Source organism: Tympanuchus pallidicinctus, unplaced genomic scaffold (genome assembly GCF_026119805.1).
Source record: "Tympanuchus pallidicinctus isolate F22 unplaced genomic scaffold, pur_lepc_1.0 scaffold1, whole genome shotgun sequence".
Taxonomy (NCBI): Eukaryota; Metazoa; Chordata; class Aves; order Galliformes; family Phasianidae; genus Tympanuchus; species Tympanuchus pallidicinctus.
In genome coordinates, this window is record NW_026294618.1 from 20,878,775 (window position 1) to 20,892,332 (window position 13,558).

A 13,558-nucleotide genomic window follows, 5' to 3' on the forward strand; every position below is an offset into this window, starting at 1 on the left:
CATGGAGTGTGCTGCAGATGACAGAAAAACTCCTAAAGCTTTATGTCCTCTTTGTTCTGTGTGGATGGTGATACAAGTGCACACATGCTGATACCACCCTATGACATCTAATAAAACCCAAATATACTCACTTCCTGTGGGAAATCATCCAATTATTTTTTTCTTTCAAAAGAGAAGACAAACAGATCAAAAGGCATATCAAGAGACATTGGCTAAAACAAATTTAAATCTGTATCTGCAAGGAGTTTTATAGTTCATTAATTTATTTATTTTATACATATAAATGATACTGCTAGTACAGTTGTAAAACATCTCTATTATGTGCTCTAACTGCAATATCTTTGCTTCAAAGTAAATAATATTCTGCTTTCTAAAAGTTCTTGAACTATAAAGGGATTTGTTAGGGCAGCATAAGGCAAAATAAAGAGTCCTTAAAAACCTGATACCAAATCTCCAAGCAAATTGTAAAGAAACTGCTGCTTTAAAATCTTGCTGGGAAGAGTACATCATTTCCTACTTAAAAAAGGACTGCCCATGGATATGCTTGCCTGAAAGGGTCATCAAATAGATGGAGGTACAATGAAGCAGAGGACTGGTCTGTAATTAAATACGTAATTAGCACAAATGCCACGATTTTTTTTTTCCATGATTACACATTACACTCTGAAACTGTGGGCAATGCAGGTCACTGCTCTCCAAATTTAATTCCTTTTTAAAACTATACTATGTTAGTTAATGCATTAATATAATTTTCACTCACAGTCAGCACATACTATATGGACTTATCTGTACAAACAGCATTTTTAATGTAGTTCATTAATCTTCGCTGTTGAAAATCATCACTGTGCAATGTTCTATGAGTTAAGTTCAGAATTCACCAACACTCCAGATTTTAGGAAACCCATTCTCTACTAAATGTCATGAATTCTTCATAATTAAAATAAAATTGAAAAATACTATACACTCAGAAAAGTGTTTTAATACAAAATTAGTATGCAAGCGCATGCAATACCTAATTAGGAGTCATCATATCTTTTTGTTAACATAATTCAGAAGTCCATATATTTATTAAGGAGACTGAATGGGTCTTATTTCTACATAACATACATATATATAAAAAAATAAATTATAAGAAAAAACCCTAGAAATTGTTCTTTGGACTGTGAGATTTTATTATTATTATTACTTTTCAAATTACATAGAAATGTAAAAATAAGTGATTATTTCATCTTTAGTAATAATAACCTGCATTCATCTGAATTGCTAATCAAACAAAAGAGCATTGTAAAAAACTGCTCTGGAGGATATGCTGACTTTGTAACAGGTGGAGATGTTTGCATGTCAAATCAATTTCAGTCAAAATGTGAAATTAATGACTGTTCATGAGCTGAATGGATAAATCACAAAGCTGGTGAAAGGACTTTGAAAGAATAAAGCACTGAAGAACTTTGAGGCAACTTTTTAGTGAAAGAAATTAATTCTTTACTTAGCATTTTGCTCAATGACCAAACGATTAAAAGAAAATAAATCAGCCATTACTTAATATTTCCCAAAGATCTAACTTAAGCAACAAATCCAATATGAATTGCACTTTTAAGTATATTTGGAATTCACTTTTAATTGTCCACGTGAAATCATTTAACATTAGTGATTATCTCCACTTAGCACTCTGTAATTAAAAAAGTGATGTGTAATAAATTCAAGAAATGTTACAGTGGAGGAAGAAATTATGTAGAAACTATTTAACATCCAAACAATTTAGAAACAAACATGATTTGTGCTCCATTCTTTCTCTTCCCATCTCTGCTTGGCTATGTAAGTGTTTTCATTCAAGGTGGTTTTTAGACCAGCTACTGCTAAATAAAGCAAGAAACAGGGTGAGCCAGAGCACTGAATCTCCAAACATCCATACTGCACGAGCTCTAGGATGCTTCCTGATGATGACTACCAGCATCCATTGTTCAGGGGACAGTAAAGACCAGGGACCAATCCCTGTATAACTGGACCACAGGACGGAGAAAACTGCACCAAGTTTTCATCCCTCTATTGTGTTACATTTAACACCACTCCATAGTCTTTATGTTTTCAGACATGCCTCATCACATCCCAAAGTGTTCAATATAAATTCTCAATTTCACACTATGAAGAGATGAACTGTGGCCTGCAATGCAGCATGCATTAACAAGCTGAAATAGTCAACTCCCCCCACCCCAAGACACACATAAATTCACTCAGATACAATTTGTCTGTGGATAAACAAGAACCCTCCATAGGATGATGTTATGTGGATGTATCCTCAGGGCAAGAACATAGCCCCTAGCCACCATCTATTTAAAAAACACAATTGCAGTCTCAGTTTCTGGGTTTTAGTAAGCTCTATCTAATCTCCTCTGGTCCTTTAAGCAGGCAAATAAACAAACAACAAAAAAAGGCTTTCTGCTCCTTCTTCCACAACAGTTCCCCTGCTCAGCATGCTGCAAGGCTCCTTCCAGCTCTCCCTGAGCCAACCCAAGCCAGAAGTTCATCATAGAAAGGGGTTCTGAGCAATGCTGGTACCTGCCCTTTCTTACAGATCACAAAACTACTAGCAAACAATGTATCAGTAGTTTCCTAGATCATTTCTAACAAAATTATAATGAAAGTCAAGGTCAATTCTTCTGATATTGCCATGTATTACTTATTGTAAAATAATACAGATTTCCAGCGCTAAAAGTATATGCGTTCTGTTTGACAGCTATGGAATTAGAAATATTATTGTGTTATGGATTTGTGTGCCCAGCAACAGAACATGGGGTAATGGGCACAAACAATAACATAAGAAATTCCATATGGACATGAGGAAAAACTTTAAATTGAGGAAGAGTGCCCAAAAAAAGTCATGGAGTCTCCATCTCTGGAGATATTTAAAACTTGTCTTTGGAACCTACTGAGAGAACCTGATTTAGCAGGGAGGTGGACTAACTGCTCTCTAGAAGTCCCTTCCAACCCCACAATTCTGTGATAGATGGAGGTTTTTGTTTTTTAAAAAATCTTATAGAAGGTGGAAAAATTAAAACAAAACATTCTTCTGTTAATAGGTAAAGAAGCTACTTTAAATTATTAATATAAAGCTAATTAAAGACAAAAACATGAACTCATGCTAGTACTTGTGTTCCAAATGCAAATACAAACAGTAATGATACTAATTATGAGATTAATTGCTTACACAATGTAATAAAATGAGGGTCTGATTTATAGAAGCTTCTACTGCTGCTTCCCAAAGCACTGCTGTTATTTTAAATATTGTTTTAGTTACAAATGATCAAGGACATTTCTACACTACATCACACGGAAAGCTTCTTTAAACTGATGCCTACCAAGAAAAACATCTTCATTTGCATTTCAAATTTCTTAATGCCTTGAAAGGAGGTAAACAATTTATTAAAGTTGGAGAAAGAATTTTTTTTTAATAGGGGCTGGACTTAGTTTTTTGAAAAAAATGAAGAGAAAATCTATTTTCTGTGAATTATACTTGGACTTTTTCCTATAAGCAGAGGGTAAGTGAGCATAGAGATGTATAAGCACATAAACGAACATACGTATATACATACATGAATATTTGTATTTAGGTTCACTTTTAGTAAATAGCGCAATCACAACATTGTTAAACTTCCAATTTGACATTATTCTCTGATAATTAACTGAAAAAAAACATTATTATTGTTGTTGTTATTATTATTATTTAGAAGAGAAATGTTTCAGGTGCAATAACCATCACTTTATCATGGCATCCAGCAATGGTCATCAACTGAAGTCACAAGGTCTATGCTTATAAATCTATGCTTATAAATTAGATCACATCAGAACACGTGTGTCTACATGAATTTCTCATTCAGGTTATCACTGTCCCCAGATTACTGAACTTTAATCCTCCCCAAGGGATTCTTTCAAAGATGATTAACCTGCAGGTACAGAAGGTCATAAAGTAACTGAAGAAGAGCTCCTTTACAGGGATTTCAGGTAGCTTACTGAGATAAATCTGTAATTTAAATTTATTATACTCCGTTAATTTTAACTGCCCTAGGTATCTCCTTGTAGACATAACCTCATATATTTTTTATTTTAAAAAATAACACCTATTACCAGGGACTGTTATCACTGTTTTATAGGTGGATGTAACTTAAGGATATGTCTTTCACAGATAATAAAAATGAATGCAAATTAAACTATTTTCTTTTTACACAAGATGTTCAGTATGAATTTTGCAGTATGCAATGTCTTGCAATATGCATATAAAAGCAATGTAGGGTAAATTTTGAGGTGAGACAAGAACCAACATCTTTGCAATTATGGAGATATTTGTTATTATTTTCAGAAATAATATATGCATAATGCTACAGATGCAGAATGTAAAAGACATGCAGGTAATGGTGACTTTAAAAAGAAATGCAACAAGGGGATACCAAATGAACATTTAGGATAAGAGATAAATGACTTTTTTCATCTCAGCAAAGCTAATAGATGAAATGCAATTTAAAATTTATAAATGCACAAATATGTATTTTCAAATTTTTAAAACTTGACACCACACAGAATTAACTGTGAATAAAGTTATGTGTATGTTGCCTTTTTAGGGAAATTTGTCAAATGAACATGTTTCACCAGCATGTCATGTGAATGTACAGGTGTAATGATATTTGATATATCAAATTATCTTGCATTGTTTTGCTAAAAAAAAAGTGTTACACAAAAATCATGCGTATATATACAGAAAGTCTTGTAGAAGACGAAGGCTGATTTTGCACAAGATTATCATTTGAATTGTAAAAGCAGCGTTTTACTCCTTTTTAAATTTCTTACAGGTTTTCTTTTTTAAAAAAATATATATTTTTCCCTATACTGTACTATAAATATTTGCTAGAAGGAATGCTTTCCCCTCCTCCCCCAACTTTTTTTTGTTTAGTAAACAACAGTAATACTGCATTTCCTACTGCAGAAAGAAATATTTGGTTTGATTTTTAACATCGTTGATTGACTTAGTCCAATATAGTCCAATGTGTCAGCTATAACACCATTTAAGGAAAATCAATTGTTACTGTGGATTGTTACTTAAAGTAATACAGACAGGAAAATGAAAACAAGTTAAATGGCACCAATAAATAAATAAACAGACGGGGGGGGGGGGGGGGGGGGGGAGGGAGGGGGGGAGGAGGAACAACAAAAGAATTAGAAAAGATGTCACAAAAATCAGATGCTATTATATGAATTTATGATAGTATTGCTCAAAAGAACAAACTCATGATAGATGTTGCTGTCTAGCTGTGATGTATCATCCTTTTGGACTACAATTTGCAGTCTTTAAAAAGAATTTGTAATGCCAATGTTTTCAAAAAATATGGCTATGGTAAACCTTTAATTAAATGTTAATTAGAATTTGGAAGTAACATTCATCTTAAAATCAAATACTAAATAATTACATAATTATTAACCTGAATGAAAAGCTATATAACATTTTGTTTTTCTACAATACAGTAAAAATGTCTGAGCTATTTCATATATGGAATATTTTAAATTATGATGTAGAAATACTTTCCAAAAAAGCTTGACTAAAAGAGTAATCTTCACTAGCTGAGCTAAAACACAGAAATTCTCTCTCGTTCTCAGAAAATACATTACTGTTGCAGTGCACAATATTTTTTAACACAGAGGCAAACAGACTTTGAACTCTTGATAAGTTTTAACTTGCTGAGTCTATCACCAAAAAGATATGAACACAGATAGGCTAAACCAGCCAAACACAGCTGCTGAATGGAAGGGGAGAGGGAAGTTTCCCATTAATAGTCATTATTCCATATTAATTTTGACTTAGATCTGCGAAGATCCTCAGTGCTGCATGAAACTTCAGTTTTGTAATCACATCAGTAAATTCAGAGAAAACTAACTATACTTTTCACATAGTACCTATAATAAAGAATTTCAAAGCTTAGCAGCATGTAACATTTTAGATTTTCCAAACATAATAGAAATCTGTTTTAGTTACTTTCTTTGTTTGTATTGACCTTCAAGAAAAAGCATTATCACACTAAATTTCATTTTTTCTTCAGATACTTTTAAATTATTTTATACATCTCCATTATCAACAACAGAAACAGCATCAAAAATACAAATCTGTGAAATGACTAAAACTGTATTTGAAGATTTATTGCAACATATGAAGAAAGTTATAGTTTAAAGTGGTTAACTTAGTTCGTACCTTGATAAACTGCTTTGAATCCTGGTGAGCCAATGCTGTCATCAGATTGTAAATGAAGCCACATCTGGTTGCTCATGCTCACAATAAGGTCAGGAACACTAGATCCAGTGAGTCTGCATGCAGGATAAATTAAAAAGTCATTTGCTGAAGCAAAAAAAAAAATTAAGAAAAAAAAGGAAATAAAGCAGCATTTTAAATCACTAATCAGTGATTTACTGATTTTACAACTGTTTACAACTGTTTACAATATAGCAACCTTGTGTCCTGATTTATTTATTTCATTTATTTTAAAATAAAATTAGCTATTTTATATGGATGAGAATAATTTGAGTCTTAAAAAAAATCATTAAATGAATGCATTCAAATTAACAACTGTTAAACATTTTTTAATAAAATTAGGAAATCTAAATATTTCAATCAGTAATTACCTCATAGATAAGTGAAGGAGTGTACCAGATAAATTGTTTTCACATGTTTTGATTAGTATTATTTCTTTTGCATTTTTTTTTTTTTTTTAAAGCAAAGGAAGTTAGTTTGCCTGTGTTACAGCACATGAGTCCATAAGAACTTACTAGAACCTCATATACAACAGGCAAGATGATGAATCACACAATAAAACAGAGTTTTACAGAGATCATCTGCGTTCATCTGTAATTCTGACATAAAATCATGGAATGTTTTGAATTGGAAGGGACCTTAAAGACTATCTAGTTCCAACCTCCTGCTGTGAGCAGGGACAGCATCCCCTAGGCCATGTTGCTGATCACACCATTCAACTCAGCCTTGAACACTTCCGGGGATGGGGCATCCACAGCTTATATGGACAACTCATTCCAATGCTTCACCACTCTCATACTGGTGATGGATATCATAAAGCAAAAAGATGATTAATTTATTAATCAATAAAATCCTTGCGGATTACTCTTCCCACACAACTAGCAACAGGACTAAGGGAAAGGCCTCAAGTTGTGCCAGGGGAGATTCATGGTGGGCTCTTCTCCAGAAGAGTGGTTAGGCACTGGAATGGGGTGTCCAAGGAGGCTGTTGGGTCACTGTTCCTGGAGGTGTTTAAGAAACTTCTGGATACTGTACAAAGGGATATGGTTGAGTGGGGAAATACTGGTGGTGGTGGCCAGTTGGACTGGATGATCTTGAAGGTCTTTTTCTATGATTCTCTTAATAATGAAAAATGCCCATCACATATAAAGAGGCTATAGTATTTTATCTGCAAAACTGCTCAGATCTTTATGATAACTACAAAAACTTTAAAAAGGTAGATGAAAAGTCAAACATGAAAACTACAGCAGAATATCTCTGCCTAAGCTGGCATTACAGAAACAAAAAATAAATCATAAGTGGTGAATATCTGCACTGAACTGCAGGCAGAACTTGTTTTATTAGAAGCTTTTGAGATTGGAACCATAAGTATGGCAATAACTGCAGTTGATATAACAAATTAACAATGACTTCGTCCCCTTCGTTTGAGCAGACTATTTTGCTCAAATGAGTAATATACTGCATCTTCTGTCCTTCTTCCAATCAACTACGATTAAAAAAAAAATGCATGTGAGATAAGTAACAGCAACAAAAAAATCATGATAATACAGTGCCAAGCTGAAAGAAGTTCTGCTCCCAACGCAGAACTTCTCAAGAAATGTTAAAAGTAAACAAACTCTAGTATTTGAAATCTTCCTCAAAAATAGCACTATCAGATATTAATACTGTTGCAACTTAAAAGCAAGAACATAGTGAAAGGAGAGACTGTACAGAAGTAAAGTAAGAAATGAAGAACATTAAGGTAAGTTGTAGGAAATCCTATCTTGCCTCTAAAAGTCTTATTCAGGAAGGCTGTGAATAAGGCAGTGTGAATCCTATATCTGAAATATTTTGTTTTCTTACTTTGATTAACACACCCCCCATTCCTCACCCTCCAGCCTCCCCTCCAAGAAAATAAAAAATAAAAATCACACAAGAGAAATGGCTTGGGAGTTCTGCCTGTACATCTAAAACTGCTGCTGCAATGGCACATAGTTCAGAATATTTACAACTACAACTTTGTAGAAAGAGGTTGAGAAGTAAAGAAAATATAACTCACAGATAGTGAGTAACATTAAAAAAGAGTAATTTAGGAGATGTTTGTGGAAATAGATGTCAAGAAAGAAAGAGTGAAGAGTACATTTGGGAAACACCTTTTGAAGTCACAGAAATAATTGTTATTCTGCCTTATATCTCCAGTTAAAATAGTTAATGAAAATATTTTTCCCCAGCAATAAATAACATTAACTGATATTCCTTGACAATAAGGGAGATATGTTGGAATTCAACTGGTAATCTGTGAGGTTCCTGCAAGAATTAGCCAGTGACTATTCTTATATATATACACATATACATATATGTATATATATACACACTACATAACCTAGTATCAAGTACTTAGATGGTCCCACGCACATTACTGGATTAGTGCAGGACACCTACATTTATGTTTTCTGAATTCTAAAATTCTAAATCTTTATAAGTAATAAAGCATACTTTAACTGCATGTAGATGTTCTATGCAGTACAAAAAAAAAAAAAAAAAAAAAGTAATTGTATCACTCAACCAGTGAAGTTTAATCTTAAAAGTAATCCAATGGATGAGTTGTGTCTGTTGTTTTTTGTTGTTGTTGCTCTTATGAACTAGTTTCCCAGTGGAACAATAATCACACATTCACACTACCCATCCATTTGATCCTTACCTGTCACCTTAATATAACTTGAACTGAATAATTGATGTTAATCACATTTGATAGTAATGATATCTAAATTCCTACAGACTTGCTGAAAATGATGAACGTGATAAAGAAAAGACTCCAGTTAAGAAAGTCACTCTTCAGCTTGATGTCATCTCCCTTCAAAATGCCAATGCCATAGACGGCAGATATACACAAACAAAAATCTGTGCTATCGTCTGCTCAGTTTGATGCCTAGTAAATGCAAGGAGAGATTTAAGATTCTTAATAGATGGGCTGCAAAATACAGATTATAGGTAAAGTAATAATTTGTAAGAAATAAGCATTTATAATTTCCTCCACTTTAAATTTTCAGAAATTTCATCCTACAGAGAATCAAGGAGCTCTGGTTCAGCTAGCTAGATTGTCCAATTTCATTCTGGTTCAGAGTATGGCACAGTTTCAGCACGATTAAGTTGAGAAAAAAATATTTTCATGACCACATTCTTAAATATGAAATCATCAATTTTCATTACTATAATTGCATGGTGCTAAGAGAGGTTTTCAGCAAGATGCCATTCAAATATTATTTGAACTGCCAACTGAATGGAGAGATTAAAGTAATGAAAGACAAAAAAGAAAATATAAAGTATAAATCAACCTTGGAACCTACAAAAGAAGAATAGTATATCCCCGCGAGCCTGAACTTGAACACCTCAAGTGGAGAATATTAATTTGACGATTTTTATTCTTGAAAATGTAAAAAACAAAAACAAACAAACAAAAAATCACAAACTGAAAAGCATTATTATCTACTAAGAATCTGCTGGAATATGTATTGGAGTTCTACTGATTGGAAGACATACACCAATTAGCAGACCATATTGAAAAAGTATTTCTTTTCATTACTATCAGTAAATGAGCAAGTGTGGCATGAACATCTCCACCACGAGACTCTGAAAGTGAATTAACTAAAGCACTCTATGGCAGTCAGATGTTCCTTAGATCAAAAGTGTGATGCAGACTCATCTGCGTTTGCAGTCTGCTGTCTGTTGACTCAGATGTTGAGCTGATGAAGATAACTAACTAAATCAGAAAATTTCACAAGCGTTGTGTACATTTATTTGTATCACATATACAATCAGATGGTATAGACTTTCTTGAATATTGATGAGAATGTTCAGCAGATTTCTAGCAAATTATAGTAACTTCCCATCTTGTGTAGTTAAGTTGTTTTCGGTAACTTGGATTTTAGAATGCTCCCAAGAAGAGTCTGAGTCAGAGTGCATTTGTATCCATGATACATAGGTCTAATGAAAGAGGAAGAATCTTGAATAAATATTGAAATCAATAACTATAATTTTAAGAAATACAGACATACTGACATTACAAAGAAAATGCTGCTGAGTCTGAAACCAAAAATATTGACATCAGTGACTTGGCATGTCACTTCCTGCAGGGAAGGCTCTCACACAAAAAGTAGAATGCAAAAATGTTAAAAAACTTTGTTCATTACTTACTCCCTCATAATCTGTGAATCTAAGACTTCAATAAAGAAAACAGCAGTTTCAGCTTTGTTGTAGTTTTAGTTTTTTATTTAATTAGGAGATTCCTGAGAATAGGATTTCTCTACACATAAGACAACTTTCTTCAACTAGGAAACAGGCAAAATGGGCTACATCTGATATGAGAATGCTGATCTGTCTGACAACACACACTGTTGCTAATTCAGTTCATCCCAGGCCATAACCATCTGAAGACCAGGCTGTTTAGCAAGTTCAGGAATAGAAACTCAGAGAACAGCCATTCAGACAGATTGGCTGGCACTAGACACATTTCACTGTGGGTATGTGCAATCATATCTTGCCTCTCTACATTAAAGAAGTTTAAAATGTTGTGACAACAGATGCAACAAATGAAGTAAAGGAAGTTAAATTTGTGCCAACTTTTCAGTACTGTGAACAGACTCACGGGATATAAAAAGAGCTTTCAGAAAAGACAATAATGAGTGGAAGCAATTTCTGCCCTATTGGCTCTCTAATCTCAAGTGTCAAAAAAAGTAAAAAGAAGATTTTAGGCATGATGTCCTGGATGGCACAAACATGGCACCATGTTAATAGCAGACGGACATGGTCATTAAAAAAAAAAATAAAAAAAAAAAAGCCTATCAAAATAGCCCTAGGAAACAAGTGGTTACAGAAACATGTCAAGTTCTTAAAATATTTTATTGCTCTTTTAAACAAACAAACAACCTACATACATTAACTTAGGAGAATTATGATAAGTTGAGAATGAGAAGCTTGATTTTTATATAAAAGATGTAAAAGTTTGGATTTTAGGTTTGAGATTCAATTGTCAGGGGCCAGAAATCAGTCTTTAAAATAACGTTCATAACAACCATGTTCTCAGTGTGCTTTTTAGTTTGACAAAGTTGTAGGTAAAAATAGAAAATTCTAGTGTGCAGTTTTCATCTGTGTGTATTCGTTCATCCTCCTTTGCTACAAAATGAAGTACACAATAATCTGTAATTTAAAAGAAAAGTTGCAGTATAAATCCAGGATATTCTATAAATATATATACGAAAAAGCTTTGAGTGCTTTCTGCATTTTTTTTTCTTTTTTCTTTTTTCTTTTTTTTCCTGTGCATAATATTTTAAATAAATGTATTTTCTTTTAGATGTTAGAACAATAAGGTAAGCAGAATGATGCAGAGCATTCAGAATTTAATACATCAGCATTCGTGGCATTAAGTTAATGTATAAAATAATAAATAATTTCAAAATTTAATCCTAAACATCTTCTGAGTTTCCAAGATGTGAATGAAATTTCTTTCTTTGAGGTTAATGCCTTTTTAAGGGTTAGCAGGTTTTCTTACCCTTTAAAGAAACAATTTTACTGTATTATTCTTACCTTCACAATTTAAAAAAAAAAAATGAAAAAAAATCACTATATTATTTGTGTTCTTAATTGTAACCAAACTGCAAGCCAATTCTGAAGTTTTAATTTTTAAAGCAGCCTGTCAGTAAAAATCCCCAATTTTACTTGGCTTGTGTTTTTCTTTCATCATTATCGATGTCAACTATATATCTAATTAAAGAAGAAATTCCATCGCAGTATTGTTTGTATTAACAACAAAGAAAAATAATTTTCTCTCTCTCCTAAGTTTTATAATTAAGTAACCATTCAAAAGTAAGATTTTTTTAAAATAGTATGACAAAGTCACTAGAAAGTCAGATTCAACAGTATATGAAAACTACAAAAGATGTACAAAAAGTACAGAGAAGTATTACAAGAAGTGAGGTATTTTTCATTGTTTGTTTTTTTAAATAAGTAAAATATATTCATTTTGCAAGGGTAGGTTGGTTTTCAAGCTCCCAAGAAATTTCCAAGTTGTGTGTGAAAAGAGGTAAGGGATCAGAGTTTACTAAAACACATCTCTTTCTCATGGACAACTGACAAAAATGGAAGGGTTCAAACAAGTAATTTCTATTTCTTCTTTATGTCATAAAATAAAATGAAACTCCTTTATAGACAGAAAAAGTTAAAAGAAGATCCATGATGTAAGGGAAAAAGTTCTAAAAAGATAATTAAGTTTTAATTGAAGTGCTACAATAAAAAAATAATTTCGAAGAGAAGTAGACTTTCTAAAGCAGTATTATCTTAATTTACAAGAATTTAAGAACACACACTAAGGAATAGGAGGAGAAATTTTGATAGATGGTCTTTACCTCACACATGATTATCACTACTGAATTAGCTTGTTAGGGTAGTAATTTGTTCCTAGCCAGACACTGTTAAATATCAGAAATAAGTTTAGCAAGAACTTTACAACCTAAATTTATTTAGATCAATTTTCAGTAAGTTGCATTGGTCTATTTCCAGAGCTAATCTTTTCAACAGGAATATATTGTAATATTAAAATTTTTCAAGAAATTATGGTTACATTGAAAAGGAATTGTTAAAAATAATAAAATTCACTGGCATATCTCCTTTCATTAATTAAAAATAATTAAAAAAACAATAAAACTATATAGTTTTAATGAAACAAAATATGGCATATATAAAGTGCAAATTTTTACCTCCCCTATTGAAAATACCAACTATGCTGTCATAGAAATTGATTAAATTGATTTGAAATAATATGCTTTCTATCAAAGTATATTGTTAAATATACCACCTTGATGTATATCATGCTCTTAAAACTTTTTATTTTTTTTATTTTTTATTAAATATTTTTTATTTAATATTATTTTTTATTAAATATTTTTTCCCTTCCCCCCTCACAGAAATTAAACATAGACTTAATAGCCTGTACTTTGATAGCCTTTGACAAATAGCCTTTGACATCCATCTTCTCTCTTTTTTGAAAAAGGATATCCCTCCTTAATCCCAACCAGCTGTATCAGTATACCTCTGGGGTAAGGAAGATAAGTGCTAATAGTTGAGAATTTAGACAGTATAGAAAGCTTGTGCAAAGACTGAGAATTTCAATAGAGTTTTATCCTAGTACATACATCAGTCGTCTTCCCATCACATTTTTAAATCTCCCGTTTGTTCTCCTTCTATTACCCTATTTCCAATATTCATACTTTGTTTTTCTGACTTAAAAAAAAATAG

General features: G+C 32.3%; 2 protein-coding genes across 2 annotated transcripts in view; one reads left to right on the forward strand and one right to left on the reverse strand.

Moving 5' to 3' along the window:
* Positions 1-13,558, reverse strand: part of CSMD1 (CUB and Sushi multiple domains 1) — a 984,784-nt gene that overhangs the window by 246,761 nt on the left and 724,465 nt on the right. Inside the window, exon 12 of the mRNA XM_052696996.1 lies at positions 6,233-6,345. Within this exon, the coding sequence (XP_052552956.1) occupies positions 6,233-6,345 (113 nt within the window). The remainder of the gene's footprint in view (positions 1-6,232; positions 6,346-13,558) is intronic.
* The window catches only part of LOC128087832 (uncharacterized), a 303,478-nt gene that overhangs the window by 54,537 nt on the left and 235,383 nt on the right, over positions 1-13,558 (forward strand). The gene's annotated exons all lie outside the window — the stretch shown is intronic.